We start from the raw sequence: 16,062 nt of genomic DNA on the forward strand, positions 1-16,062 counted from the left end.
ATTTTAGGGTATCTTTGGCTATTGAGTGAAAAATCTCCAACAGCTACACTCAAAAACTTTGCTTTTAAGAACCATCCAGATGCATCCAGAGTTTTACTGACTTTTTTTCTTTAAAGAACAACCTGCAACCCCTACATTTTCAACAACTACTCCTAAATATTTAAAATTCAAAGTGCAGTTGATATTTGTTGCATAGTATTGTTCCTTTGTCAAAAAACTTGCACCACTAGAAGTGTAACATGTAGGAAGCTAGGGGTTATTTGCCAAGTTAAAGGAATTTAACAAGCAGCTTCATTTTTCACGCAATTATTTAATCTTCTTCAAGGGAAGTCACTACTGAAGGAAACAAAATAACATCTCTCTGTGAACGAAACCAAGTTTTCCCTTTAGAAACTTCTTACCTGCAAGATGTTAGTGAAAAAGTCATGGTAGAACATGGGCCAGTCTTGCCGGCCAATATCCACAATGACTTTGCAGAGTTTGTTCCTGATGAAGTAAGGCAGAGTTTTATGGTGAGCTAGAAGGAGCTTGGGCAGGCAGCTGCGGATCTCCATTTTGTCTTGAGACGGGACCCCAAGCCACATCTTATTGATTAGGTTCTGGAAAAGAAACAGACCTTCCAAATGAGCTCATCTCAGACATGCTCCACTGAAGTTACACAGCGAGGGAACACGGACACGTAACGCAGGGACAGAGCACCAGGCAGAGCTGTTGCATCTCAAGCCCCGGTGTTGCCCTGACACGATGCACAGGCAGGGAAAAGGCTATAGCTTCCAAATCCGTCCAAGCACGGTCAGTTAAAAACTTAAGCATCTACGTTTGATGTAGTTCAACCTTCTCTGCTACCATGGGCAGACCTGTAGATAAGGAAACGAGGAGGTATTAGCAGGCTAAGCAGATGTTTCCCTCGTTAGAGTTCTGACACAGGCTCGCTGGCCAAAGAGCTGAACTTGAAGATGCTTTAACTGCTCAGCAGTCCCGTACCACCCTGACATCCTTAACAACACGTAGAGGTGAGGGTGTGCAAACTAAGCTAAGCAGCTCTTGTTCTGCCTAATCGAGAGCAAACCCCGCAGCAGTAACTAGCTTGGAATAAGCTTTGCCACCTAACGGGGTACTCCAGCAACCGCAGACCGTGGTGGCTCAAGCGGCTGAACAAAACTCGCTGAGCTTCTCTCTTACAGGTCACGTAGCGTATAGGGACGAGCTCTACCAAAAGAAAAACCAACCCCAAAACCCACCCCCACCACAACACCATCAGATTTGTAGAAGCCCTCCAACATCAGCGTCACAGAAGATGAGTTTCAACGCCCCAGAAATTGCTACCGATATCTCTTTGCAGGCACCAGCATTTCCATTAGATGACGAGTGACAGCAACCAGCACGTTACCATTATTAACTGGTTTTGGGTCAAGCAGAACTAGCTGGCATGAATATAAAGTATTTCCACTATCTTTTAACCCTGGACACCCCGATTTTCCCCTTTAAAGGCGGAAACATAGCCTTGTAGGAAGCAGGTAGGGAAAAAAAAAAGCAAGATTGGTTTTAGATGATTGATGCCACCCAGGTCTCCTGAAGTAAGCTGGAAGGTCGCTGTGGGAGTGACTGCCTTGCAGGGCACCACTTTAACAGAAAGCTTTTAGTCCACTTAAAGACGGACAAAATCCATAAGAAGGCAGAGTGGCAAATTGCTTTCCTGCCACGCGACGATCCCATTTAGGGGCTCTGGAGCATTAGGAGCTGAGCCTCTCGGGATAACTTAGCGAGGAGGGCTGCTACCGAGGCAATGTCTGTACCCATCGGCAGGCATACAGCTTGGAGAACCTGAAAGCGGGAGATCATAGAATCACAGACTCACAGAGCGCTTTGGGCTGGCAGGGCCCTTCCCAGCCCATCCCGTCCATCCCCCTGCCAGGGGCAGGGACAGCTTCACCCAGATCAGGGTGCTCAGAGCCCCGGCCAGCCTGGCCTTGAAGGTTGCCAGGGATGGGGCATCTCCCACCGCTCTGGGCAACCCCTGCCAGTGCCTCACCACCCTCAGCGCAAACAATTTCTTCCTTCTATCCAGTCTGAATCTCCCCTCCTTCACTTTCAAACCCTCCCCCCGTGTCCTGTCGCTACAGGCCCTGCTAAAAAGCCTGTCCCCCCCTTTCTTGTCGGCCCCCTTTAAGCACGGCAAGGCCGCAGTGAGGTCTCCCCGCAGCCCCCTCCTCCCCAGGCTGAACCCCCCCAGCTCTCAGCCTGCCCTCACAGCAGAGCTGGGCCACCCTCGGAGCATTTCGGTGGCCTCCCCTGGCCCCGCTCCCACAGCTCCATGTCCTTCCCGTGCTGAGGACCCCCGAGCTGGACGCGGGGCTCCAGGGGGGTCTCCCCAGAGGGGGCAGGGGGCAGAATCCCCTCCCTTGCCCCGCTGCCCACGCTGCGGGGGATGCAGCCCAGGAGACGCTTGGCTTGCTGGGCTGCCAGCGCACATTGCCGGCCCGTGGCCAGCTTTTTGTCTATCAGCACCCCCAAGTCCTTCTCGGCAGGGCTGCACACAATCCCTTCATCCCACAGAGATACTGTGAAGGAGTTTGCTGCAGAAAATGGAAGATTATTTGTGGCTAAAGCAGACCCAATTCACAGTACAGACGTACTGTACAGAGGTATATTTATACATTCAGTGCCTCAAAGAGGTTGCTTTTCGGGTTTTTTTGCACAGAAGATCCAGAATTATTGCTTAAAAACAACGATGACCCAGCCAAATGAGTCCTCAATGTGAACGCAGAACGAGAGTCTCAGAAGCCCCAATAAAACTGGAAGATGCTTTAGCTTTAATATTCATGCTTTAATGCCCACTGAGTTTTGTCCTACTCATTTGACCTGAAAGTGGCAGCTTTCTCCACCTGTGAAGTGTTTTGGGGAAGATGTTCTCTTTTCCAAAAGCAAGAAGTAAAACCAGTTCATCTGGAGGGGGGCCACGAGGATTTTTATTCCAGATCCACTTTTAACTTGCTAGACATTCTAGAAAATACACCATTCTCAGGAAGTTTTAGGAATGATTCTTCTGTTTATATACATGCTTTTACAGACATTCAGTACTCACAGATAGCTGAAGACTGATGAACTGGAGATTACGATAGACTACGGCTATGAGGACCAGTCGAACACACAGCACTACAGTAGTTAACTCTGGAAATTCGGGCTCCGCAATGGAGAGATCCTAATCTCTCAGCTGAGCTGGGGACTCATGTCCCTCACTTTACACTCGGACAGCGATTTCTTTGTTCTGCTTAGTTCTGGGCACAGTTATTTTTTCAGTATTACTTTTCCCCCAACCCCCCCTCCAGAGAAGCAGAGGCTCAGTAATCAAAGATGTTTTCCTCTTCATGAAAATCAGTTTAATTATTGCAGGCTGCTGCTGTGGGACACCCATCCCCAGAGCAGGGAACAACTCCCATACCGTTTGTCGTGATTACTCCTTTTTGAGAGGAAGGCAAACCAGATTCAGTTTGCACATCGAGTCCAGACTCCCTGCGAGTCTGATATGATAAATAAAGTGAACATTTTAAGTGAAGAAGTCAACAACAACGTGGATAATTTGTCAAAACGACGCAACTTTTTAAGAACAGAGTTGTTTGCTCTATCTAAAAAGTGGCCCACTGCGGACATAAAACCAGGTTTAGAGAGCTCGGATTGCCAACCCAGCGGCCCCAAACGGACCAGGGTGAGCCGCGACACTCACCAAGCCCCAGAATATCCTCAGGGAAAGACTCTGCATCACTCACCGAGAAATGAGTTGATAAAACAGAGCTGTTCACAGCATACTTTTGTTTCTTCCAGTAGATACACAAATCAATATTTAGGCTTTTAACCATAACTTTGTTCTTTTATAAATAGGTAAAGAGTGGGATGTGGTCTTCTAAAAGAGATCTTACCTCTACAACTACCACATAAGCTTGTGGGCTGTAGTTCAAGAGCATCAACCACAACTATGAGATGTCAGAAAAATAAAAGCAACTTTGTCATCCCTCTTAGCATTAAAGTTTGCAGTAGCTAGTATCAGGTAATCACACACGTATTTCTGACCATAAAAAGAGTATAAAAGCAATAACACTCTTAAAAGCATTGTGCAGAAAACTCAAGCAGCCTCTGAAACTGTAGGTAATTTGTACTTTGACATGCCAGGAAATTAATTCTTCAATTTGTGTACAAAGATTCATATTCCCCTACTCTTAGCCTGCCATTAAGCAGCCTCTCTAGGAGAGAGCAATAAAAGCATCCTTTATCACCGTACTTACTAGGACTGCCGTTTTAGACAAACATTTTCAAATAAAATCGATTGCCATATAAAACTGCACCAGACAGAAAATGCACCGAGCAGGCAACAGCACACGTCTTACCTCAAACACAGTCAAACTGTACATCATTACATAGTCGTTTCTCGTACTTGACAGGAAATAGAGGCAGAATCTCCAGGCTCCTATCTGCTGGGCAAAGTTATTTAAAAGCTCCTCTGAAAAAAGAAAGTATTAAAAAAATTACATTAAAATTCTTAAGCTGTAAACAAATGCATAGCAACGTATACCGATAGCACAATAACACACGGAGCATGGAAGAAACCCCATGTTCAGAGAATGACTCAAACAACCTGGAGGAGGGGAAAAAAATTAAATCACACTCCAAAGTCTATCTAACAATAGGCTTTAATGAAAACAAAACAGGTATGTCATTTTAGAATACAGTTTTGACATAAATACTACACCAGAGCAATGGCTGAATATTAAAGCAAATCACACACAAAAAATCTACTACGAGCATTACCATTTTATCTATAAAAGCCAAATGTTGGGATACCAGGTCCCTGTGAAAGACGAGGAGTGCTTCAGATCACAGAGCATTACAGAACACCCTTGTTTCAAGGCAACTGCTCCAAGAGCCATCGCCTTTGTTGTATGTCAGCATATCAGAAACCTCGCCAAACACTCAGGGACAGGATTTGGTCATCTCACATCAAGTGACTACGTACCGAATGTGGCAAAGGGAAAAGCTGCAAGGGCTGTTTTACAGGCTAATCAAATTTAAGCCTTAATCAACTGGTTTCTTTCCTGCAACTTAAGCAGGAAAATGGGGGATGCTGAAGACTTTTACCTTTTCCACAGCAGCAGATCTCCACAATAGGGGAAAAAAAAAAACCCCAAACTTGCCTAGTTGCTTATTCTTTATTTCACCAAATTTCTGGGAGAAGTCTTTCATGCTGATTATACTTTTGGCACTGAAGTTACAGAGATGACAGAAACTCAAGAATAAAAGCAAACAGCCCATTGACACCCGTTAACCACAGATGCAAGAAGCTAATCTAGAGCACCTGTAAGATCTCTGCTGGTTTTCAGAAGGACACATTTAATAATACTGGCCAAAATGAAACCTCACTGTTTATTCCCACTTGCCATTTCATCAACTAGGACAGTCTTCTGCTTTCCCTTCTTAATGCTGAAGAAATCTGAAGTCCATGCTCCATCTCTAGGCAGAAGGTAGAGGTTTTCCAGGACATGCAATTCAACAATGTACTGGCAGAGGAAACCATAACATCCTCCTCCTACCCTATCCAACTTACTACCCTTGATAAAAAAAACACCTCTCCATGCTCACAGCAGCAGTTACCGACGTATTAATTATCTATAGGACCTGCCATGGGATCTCCGAAACCCAAACTACGTAAGCCTTTACTTCAAGTTCATACATAAGCAGGAGAGGCCAAGATGCCAGTTCAGATAGAGCACTTTCCGCTGCTATATTTGTTTCACACAACCAAGTTACCTCTGCTGAGGTCCGCAGGCAGCAGAAAGCAAAGGGGACCAGCCTTCAGAAGCGGCATGAACTCACCTATCTCGCGTTTCCGCTCATTCGTTGTGCAATTGTGGAAAAACTCTGTCATTAGACTCTCCAGAGCCCGTAGCGAGGCCTCTTCAGATGCCTGGGAACGATATTTAAAGGAAGGAGTTAAAACCAACCTCCACTCTGACTTGCACTCAGGAGGTCGGTACCATTCAGGTCACAGATGCACCCAAAAACCAACATGAGCACGAAGTCCGGGGGGAGGGCAAAATAATCTGGAATTTAAACTGCTCATTGGTGTCAAGTAGCAACAAGATTTGTCCACTGCAAATGAAAGCTTTGGACATGAAGGACCATTTCCTCAGCTGCATTAACTAACAAAAACAATACAAGAAGTTTCCTTTTTTTTTTGGTGGCATTTCGTAATTTTAAGTTAGCTCGTCCTTGTCAGATAATTCTCACAAAACCAGCAAGTTCAAGTGAAGATGCTTTCGGATGTTTAGAGATAATAAATACAGCGATTGCACGGGGAGCACAAACTTTGAGAGGACTCCTGACACCTATTCTTTGCCTCGGTGCCACGCCACCACCTGCAACACTGATGGTTAAGGAACTTTTGAAAAGCGATATACAAGTATTCATCAATTTGACTCAAGAACATCCCCCCCCCATCCCCAAATTTAGCTTTTATTATTGGAATTCATCAGTTACAGCTCAGTGTTTATAAGTCCTAAAAAAAAAAAATAAAATTATCAGAATTAGTATACAGCCCTTGCAAGGTCACTACAGTTTTGCAACTCTGGAGCTGGGATGATTTTATTCTAGTAACAGCGCACCACTGAGCTTTGCCTCTCCAGCTGTGCCGCATTTCCCTTACGGTCTAAGCCTGGTAATGGATAGCCTTAGAAAACAGTACTGCTACAGTACAGACCATGCTATTAGTCATTCCTCTAATGTTTTCAACACATGCTATCAATAATAAATACATTGAGATTCAAGCACCGACCTTCCTCTGCACAGAAACAAAGCAAACCATTAAAGAAAACCAAAAGCTCTGCCTCAAAAGATAAAAACAGAAACAAACCCCATGACCAGCAGTCTTCTGCAAAGAGATGAGCAAGTCAGACAACTTGCAGAAACACTACGGGCTTCTGCTAGTTCCCATTTCCACGTACGGCAGCTTCCCCAAGGACCACCACGGGGCCAAGACCCTCCTCAAACAGCCTGGGGTGGGATCAACCCCCCAGGAGAACCGGCAACTCAACACAACAGCGTGGGAACACAAATTCAGCTCTACTCTCCAAACAACTGGAAAGAGATGCTCTGTAGGACACCGTGCATTTTCAATTACTTCGCAAAGGAATACTGAATTTCATCCTACCTTTCCTCTTCCTTCCCCTCCTTTTCCTTTTTAAAGCCCTGCTCTAGAAAGCAAGGACTATTTTAGCAAGAAACACTGTTAGTGGGAAATTGGCTTAAAATAACCTACAATCAAATCAAAGCCACTTTGCCAGCTTAAGCAAGATCAAGCACCCATTATCACCTCTTTAATCCATTTATACACGGTCTCTGCAAACAGTCCCTTGCACTGTAAGCTTCCCTTTGAAGCCAGCCCTTCGGCCGCCTCCTCCTGTCCATCACCATCTCCCAGATAACAGCAACACTTTAAAAAAAAAAAGTGATTAAGTGGAGTTCTTAACGACATTAGGATACAGCCACACTGCCATTTCTATGAATTTCTTTCCGGGACATTGCACATGATTGCGAGTTCCTCCCAACTAGATCCAGACATACATACTCAATATTTCCGTAAATCCCTGCAGTTTACTCAACACGGAGTAAGTCTCACCAGCGGTTTCTGATACCAAACCCCCAAAGAGGAGTTTCCAAACGTTTGGCAGATCAACTTGATGCAAAGTCCTCTGTAAGAAGCACTGTTCTCCCACTCCATCCCTCCACCGGCCAAGATCAAGACCAGTTAAATTCACAGAGAAGTGTTAGCTCTTCACACAGGCATGGCAGAGCTCAATCGTTTTCGGATAGTTAATTCAATCCTTTAGGAAGAGTAGTTAAGTCAATTTTTTTCCAAGATTCAAGATTTATTTCCTACTTTTGGAAATAAATCGCAGAGTTCTCAAATCCTGAACATCTGACGTCTTCCACTGACTTCAAACTGCCTCGGCACTGATATTTTGAAGATGACAGAGCCTACTCCTAGGAACACGCTTCATCTTTCGTATCAAAACACCACCATCACAACACTCAACGTGTCAAAAGCAAAAAGAAAACAGAGAGCACAACACAAGCATTTTATGTCAAAAGCCCAGGCTGGCCAGAATCCAAGGCCAACTTGGGCAGAAAGAAACAGCGTGACCTCCGAGATTGTTTTCTTCTCCTCCTTGACTTCTCCTGGCTGTTCCAGAGGTTTGGCCAAAGGGAGGTGGAGTAGCATAAATTGCCTGAAGTAATCAAAACCCAGCCCAGGATGGGCACCGCAAAGCGGAGAGCCTCCCAGGTCTTCCCCCAAGTGCTACCTGACGGCCACGCCAAGTGCAGCCCCTTCTAGCTATTGGAAGGACGTAAAAAACTTTGAAATGTAGGACTTGGAGGGCGGCATTCTGCATTTGCTAATGCCTTTGGGTATTCCTCAAGTTAACCGTTCCTTGAGCATGCGGTCATCGCCCACCTTTCAAGCTCTGATAACTAGGTCATTGAGATAAAGAGGACACATGCTGCTGGAGAACTGCAGAGGAAATTTACTGTACCTATATCCAGAAACCCCAGAAAGCAGATTATTTTATGAGGCTATAATAAAACTAGAGCTGTTTGTAGGACCTGCAGCTGTACCTGCCTGTAATATTTCCAGCTGCACCTCAGGATTAGCACTCACGTCAACACGCAGTTTGCTTTCTTCTAGGGCTCGGTGTTTACTCTGTGCTGAAGAGAAGCACAGGAAAGCATCAGCAGGGTCTGGGAAGAGAAATGCCGATGAATCCCGATTCTGAGCAGCAATGCGTGGACATGAACGACTGCCTCGGTCGTGCACAGTCAGGACAAGAGTAACAGTTGGACTTGATGATCTTAAAGGTCTTTGCCAACCTAAACAATGCTACGATTCCAAGATCAAACCCCACGGGCAGTCAGAACCAGCAGCACTGGCTTCACTTTCTGTCTGCTCTGAAATTCAGCCATTTGGCTCATATGCAAATTTCAGTTTTCAAGGTTTTCAAGCAAAGTCATGAAGTCTGGACCATCGTTAGCAGAATTTACTATAGACTTTCTGGGTAAAGGGCTGGCAGTTTGCCTCACCTTCATGAGACATTCCAAAATATTCAACTATTAAACCAGAAATACTTCCCACCCATTTTCACAGGTTATAAAATCTGACCCCTCCACCCCTGATGTCTCAGGCTACTCAGGGCTGGATCAAATGGCCAGGAAATGCTGGTTGCTCTCTTCTGTGATCCATTTAAGAATAAAATACACAATTCTATGAATTGCAGAGCAGGTAATGCAAGCTTTTTGCCCTGAAAACCTTTGCAATTCACTGAAAACAGTCAAGGTGAGATTTGACGTGCCACCGTCCACACCAGCTCCAACGCTTCCCATTGCCCAAATGCTATGGTTGAGCTCAGACCTGCAGGTGGCCCCCAGACTCAGCAGAACCTCCAGCTGAAGATGATGTCCTCAGTCACAGCTTCGTTAGCTGAACAAGTTAGAGATACATGAAAGTGAGCAAGCGGGTCTAAATGCTAGTGCACAAACAGCTACAGATTGCTGTGTTCCAGTAGGACATCCATACTTTGACCTAGAAATTGTTTCCAAGATAGGATCACAGAACCACAGAGCGCTTTGGGCTGGCAGGGCCCTTTCCAGGCCATCCCGTCCATCCCCCTGCCAGGGGCAGGGACAGCTTCACCCAGATCAGGGTGCTCAGAGCCCCGGCCAGCCTGGCCTTGAAGGTTGCCAGGGATGGGGCATCTCCCACCGCTCTGGGCAACCCCTGCCAGTGCCTCACCACCCTCAGCGTAAACAATTTCTTCCTTCTATCCAGGCTGAATCTCCCCTCCTTCACTTTCAAACCCTCCCCCCGTGTCCTGTCGCTACAGGCCCTGCTAAAAAGCCTGTCCCCCCCTTTCTTGTCGGCCCCCTTTAAGCACGGCAAGGCCGCAGTGAGGTCTCCCCGCAGCCCCCTCCTCCCCAGGCTGAACCCCCCCAGCTCTCAGCCTGCCCTCACAGCAGAGCTGGGCCACCCTCGGAGCATTGCGGTGGCCTCCCCTGGCCCCGCTCCCACAGCTCCATGTCCTTCCCGTGCTGAGGACCCCCGAGCTGGACGCGGGGCTCCAGGGGGTCTCCCCAGAGGGGGCAGAGGGGCAGAATCCCCTCCCTCGCCCCGCTGCCCACGCTGCGGGGGATGCAGCCCAGGAGACGCTTGGCTTGCTGGGCTGCCAGAGCACATTGCCGGCCCATGGCCAGCTTTCCATCCCCCAGCACCCCCAAGTCCTTCTTGGCAGGGCTGCTCTCCACCCCTCCATCCCCCAGCCCGTGCTGATACCGCGGGTTGCCCCCACCCAGGTGCAGGACCTTGCCCTTGAAGCGTCTCGGAGAGATGTGTCACAGCCGATCCTCCCCAGAATAGGTGCCATTAACTACTGCCGTGCTACCCTGGGTCCGCGCCGCACGGACCGGGCAAGCGTCAGGCCTGCCCCAAGCCTGCTGTTCCTGGAATTGCCCTGTCTGATCCGAGCATGACTTGATGTGGATCAGGGTGGGAGAGAGCCACTGTCAATCTATGTCCTTACCATCCCCAGTTTTGCCTCATGAAGTTTGCTGAAGGTGTTTCATTAACAGTTATCAAACTAGAGGTGTGTAGCTGCTTACTCATACCATTTATCTATGAACTCCAACCTTTAATAGCAGTCTCATACACCCAGAAAAATGACGGATTCGCAGCTGAGACTACAGCTTCCTATTTTGACAGAATTATGAGATTTGCTACCAAGAACTTGCGCATTCAAAGACATTCTCCATCCACCAAAGTACCAAAAGAAGGATCGACAAAGCCTGGATGCACCAGCTGATTTCAGGGCTGTTCGATTACAGTGGAAGGTGTACGAGCCATTAACTGATTTCTGTTGATTAAGGAAAAAAATAGTAATAGCTGCTAACGTACCGCATTTTTAGGCTGTTGAAACTCCAGTTCCCAGCACCTCAATAAGGCTCTAGAGAAGCCAAATCTTTGTACTTTGCTGCTTAAACCAGGACTCCAAGTTCGGTTTAGCCCGTAGCCTATGACTGAAGCATTCGGGTAGGACAAGTTAATCATCCAACTCTGGCGAATAAGAGAGGAATGATTTTTTGGACTGCAATTTGGACATTGCACATTTACTTTAATAGAAGGTACAACACTAATTTCAGTTTGCATATAACCGAAGACAACGACCCTCCCTTAAAAAAGTACCTGATCATTCTGGAAGATACGAAAGTGCTTTAGAAAGCTATTTCCATTTTCTCCAGAAGTGCTTTCATTTAGAGTTCACTTCCTATCTTTTTTTACTTCATTTTATGTTCTCTAAAGCGATTGTTTCTTTTAGAGGAAAGCTTTCCTCTAATGCTTTGCCATAAAAACACAAGCTGTTAACCTTTTAATGTTTGCTATTAACAGCTCAGGAGAGTATCGATCATACAAACGATGCTCTAAATACGGCAAGGCAGGCTGATGACAATTATAAGAGGAGGGTTATGTTTGTTTTTTTTTCTAATGTGTTTGGAAATGGCTATCACTCCAAGACAAAATTAAGGTAATCCCTCTACAAAGCTTTTTTTTTTTTTTAAATAAGATGTTAATTGTGGCTGCAATGTTACAAAGGTGACTTCGACCATCCTTCAGGCAGCGCTGGAACACCGTCCTCGGAGGTGGAAGGATGGATTTTACACCACAAAAGCTGAACCTTAAAAACACCTCTTTCAACGGCAGGTAGGGAAAACGCTTGCGCCGCTGAACCCCAGAAGCCTTCACTGCAGATCTAAACCCCCTTCAACGTCTCTTTAAATAAAGAAGATGGGATGTCTCCGTTCGGAAGCCGTTATTCACCACCCCTCTGCACCCCATCATGTTTTGAATGCAGACGCCTACTCTTGTTCCATCCCTCCCTTCAATACCTGCACTGCTGAAGCACTTTTCACACTGTAGCTAACACCTACCAGCCCATAAAGCCTCCCTACACCATTTACTGAGAGCAAATGTAGATATTTTTCCAGCACGGCCCTGACTTCCTAATTTTTTTGAGCCTGCTTCTACCTTCTTCCTACCCACCCTGTCTCCTACCATCGCCAGTGCAAGACAGAGCCCAGCCCAATTCAGCCTCCTCCTGGTTATCAAGGTTTGGATCTTATCTCATTCTACCCAGCTCTGCTAAAACGAGTATCGGCTACATCTACCAGCTTGTGCTCTTCACTGGCAGCTCTTCCAGGAGAGCACACAACGTGAAACCCCCTCCTTTGCAGCATTCCCAGCAGGAATTGCTATAATGCGCTGCCTTCTTCGTGCCATGGGGTTGAGAAGAGGAAAGAAAAATCACGCACGCACCACAAAGGCAGCTGCCGGTATAAAATAACTCATCCTTTGCTAAATTACACGGCCCCATCCTCTTCCACCTCGGAGCCTTCTGCTTCCAACGTTGTGCGGTTAATTAATAGCAGTTACACACATACAAACGCAAACCACTACGCTTTAGCTGCTCAATTTTCTTCCTCCTATTATTTTTGTAATTTTTTTAGCACTGTAGATAATTTTTAAGGAAACTCAAGTCGAGGCTAATTTAATCATACATATACCTAACGTCCATATGTACCAAGGTAATAATTTACTCATTGAAGAATTACTAGGGTAATTCTTTCAGAGCCCCTCCCTGCCCAAGCCCTACCGTAACATGATAATGAACGGGTAAATTAGTCATTACACTCTCAGAGAGCTGGTGGGTCATCTCAAGCCTCCTTGTGTGGGTCACAAAAGCCTTCCTTTTGGAGCTGTCAGCAAAGCACAGATATTATCACCGCTTCGGTGAACCCCCGTAACAGCCTCGGGTCACTCGATGCAGGGAAGTTCACGAAAGAACTGAAGCACGGTATTATTTTTAGCAACAAAAGCAGAATTATGAAGTGTTTTTAAAAGAGTTGTACGACACCCAACACATCCTCTAGAAAGGATGATTGCACGCTACCGAGCGGCAGAGCCGTGCAGCTCAGAGGCAGTGTTCTTTACTACATTTAATCATTCCCAACTAATGATTTTAGGGTTTCACACTTATTCCCAGAGTCTCCTTACCAGTATAACTCAGGCAGAAGCCTTAAATTAGGAGACAGCACGCAGACCCTGCAACATACGTGCTCCCCGGCAGTACGCCGCTGATGGTATCAAGACACAGCTCGGCCTTTATTCTCAGTTTCCTCGTTGCGTTTCAGAGATGTTTTTGTGGTTTAATGAACCGAAACTAGACTCGGCTTCACTCTGTGCTTTGAGAACAGCTCGGGCTCCCGGTGCCATTTCAAGAGACCTCCTGGCTGCAGAATACAACCCGCTTACCTGGGTCATTCGTTTCAAGAGCCGCAACTTTGGCGGTTCACTAATGAGACTTAGATTTTGCAAACTCATTTCTCTTATACCACAATTTAAGCAAAACAAAATCTACTATAAAAGCCATGAATTACTGTCCTACCTCAAGGCAATCGACGGAGGAATAAAGGCACTACGCTACTCTCCATCTCCCCGCTGCTCCAGGCCCTTCTGCCTGTACAACTCAGCACCCCAGCCTGCATTTCAGGAATCAATGTCTTTTATTTAAAAATCAGCTAAGGACTAAAAATGACCACAGGCTGAACACTACTGCGTGGAACAGGCTACGGAGAGCCAGCAGCGATAAACTGATTTCTCAAACAGGATAAAGAGATCATCTTACCTGTAAACACCGCCTGCTACGCGAGTAATCAGGCACCTTTTCGAATACCTAAGGGATCTTATTTCTTAAATCTTCTTGTACAGGCAGGTTCAGTTACCCAGGTTTCAGGTTTTAAGGTTGAACTTTGACTAACAGGCTCAAGTGTCCGAGACTGATTCTTTCTAAACTGATAACTCTTAATTGACATAATCAAGCCCAGCAGCCAGCGTCTCCTCCACCGAGCATTTCGCCTTTGCTTTGCTGTATACAAAAGCTGCTCATTACACGGAAACACAACAAGCGTAGCAATTCAACACCTAGGAATTCTCTTAGAAACCCACTGAAGGAACAAAATCATAGCAAGGTGACATAAGCAAGGTAAGATTTAGGCACAGCACCGTTACGAGCTACGCTCTTGCCGAGGACGAGCACGAGAGCAATGTACGGGCCCCTGCCGCCTGGCAAAGGCTGGCCACGTGCCGACGACTTGCCAATTGATTTATTGTGGTTTAGCTGCCGGAAAAGACTTAGCAACACCTTATTTCCCCAAACAAGTAGTTGCTAAAATAATGATATGCAGATTAGAAGTGTAGAAGTATCCAAAGCAGACTACTCGAGATCGATGCTCTGCATCGTACGACTGCATATCACCACAGCACCGGGGTCCCCGGTGCGCGCAGGTGGCACCAGCGTCACTTTTTGGACTTAGGACTTAAATTTGACAATCCAGCTACAGTCATGAGGCTTTCCTCCGTAGATGCTCGGTTCAGACGGTTCTCAGCTGCTGTCCACCACTTTTTAAGCCACCACTGATACCAACTTTTTGGTTTGGGTGTTATCAGAAAAAACAAGCCATAAAGTCACAGTATGCTCTTCAGATGGACACCACACAAGGTTGATCCTCTGCCAAGGGTGGCCAGCTGGGCACGCGCCGCTTTCCGGATGCTAAAATACTGCAAGGTGACTCTGGTTCTCTCCCAGAGTACAGAAGTAACTTAAACTCTTCCAGCGAAGCCTAGAAACTCGCATCTCTAAAGGGAACAGTTCTGCAATCTCAGCGTTTGGGTCCGTCCTTTCACCTCACCTCCTCCCTTCGCCGGGTTCCCCAGGATGTGCCACGCTTCAAACGAGCCTGCGACACCTCGGAGGGAGATCCTGTCCCTTCTTGTACGGCGAGGCTCGTGCGGGAGCTCCGGGATGACGGTCACGGGGTAGAAATCACTTCCCTTTTCTCTGCGTCAGCAAATCCAGGCTTGCAGAAACAGGACCACAGGGCTGGCCCAAACGCACGCGTGCAACTCAACTCATTGGGATGTAACACCCTGCCATTTTAGGTGAAGTAACCTGAGTTTTAAAAAGGCAGGTGGGAAAAAGAGCCCAAGGCCATACTATTTTGGACACAAGTATGTTGGTGGGGAAGGTATTTGTGGAGGGAATAAAAAACTCCTTACAAGAATTATTTATAAAAATAAAAAGGTGTTAAGAAAAATGCTTGCATCTTCTTATTCAAATGGTCCAGAACAATCAACAGATGTGCAGCAGCATGTAAAATGAACTTACGAAAGGTAGAAAGTACGGCCTTTTTAGTTGAAGTCGATTTTAAAAAACACACCTCTCTCTTCCTTTGTAAGACTCCTTTGTAGGAGTCTTCCTACAAAGAACGCTATTCTTGCTCTTACAGATGGCTATGCGACACTTCAAAAATGCTAAAAAGCTCACTCCTCACCACTTGTTCAAATGTGGCAGCTCCTTTAACCGAGGCTAGAAAAAAGATGCCTAAGTGATAGGAGTCTGACAACCTGGCACGCTTGCATATCAGTACTAAGCTGCCCAAGATGCATTAACAGATTTTTAAAAATGCTTCTCCAATACTTCACGGTCTGCAAAGCTGCAAATAAGCCTTTATTTATCTCAGCCTACAGAAAACTCACAAAAATACCCGGATAAACACACTGAATTGCAGTTGTCTGCAATCCTAACTTAAGGAGTCTCTGAAAGTATGCACATATGCAGAGTTGGAAATGGAAAGCACTAGGACAAGCAAAAAAGAAAGCGAATGTAAGAAGAAAACAATTATTCAGCATGTTTCTTAAAGTGGCACTTCTATTCAGACGCAGCTCCATCTACAGAAAGGCAAACCCCCGCTGAGATTTTAACTGCGCTGACACAGCCCAGCTGCTCCTTTTCCAGGTAGTTCTCCCACATCCACTTCTGCCGGGCAGGATTAAGCCCATTACCTTGGGGAAAAACTCTCCCAACAGCAGACTACGCAAAGTGACATCCGTGCAAGGTTTATGGTAAACTTAGG

The 16,062-nt window shown here is 46.2% G+C and overlaps 1 protein-coding gene across 7 annotated transcripts in view; it reads right to left on the minus strand.

Annotated features, from left to right (window-relative positions):
• Positions 1-16,062, minus strand: part of XPO6 (exportin 6) — a 61,715-nt gene that overhangs the window by 37,122 nt on the left and 8,531 nt on the right. For all 7 annotated transcript variants that reach the window (XM_082312634.1, XM_082312630.1, XM_082312633.1 and 4 more), the window contains exons 2-4: positions 5,866-5,956; positions 4,383-4,495; positions 402-599 (exon numbers count right to left, since the gene is read on the minus strand). In XM_082312634.1, coding sequence (XP_082168760.1) covers positions 402-599; positions 4,383-4,495; positions 5,866-5,917 — 363 coding nt within the window. In that variant the 5' untranslated portion in view covers positions 5,918-5,956. The remainder of the gene's footprint in view (positions 1-401; positions 600-4,382; positions 4,496-5,865; positions 5,957-16,062) is intronic.

The sequence above is a fragment of the Platalea leucorodia genome, assembly GCF_965183815.1.
Source record: "Platalea leucorodia genome assembly, chromosome: 5".
In the NCBI taxonomy this organism is placed as follows: domain Eukaryota; kingdom Metazoa; phylum Chordata; class Aves; order Pelecaniformes; family Threskiornithidae; genus Platalea; species Platalea leucorodia.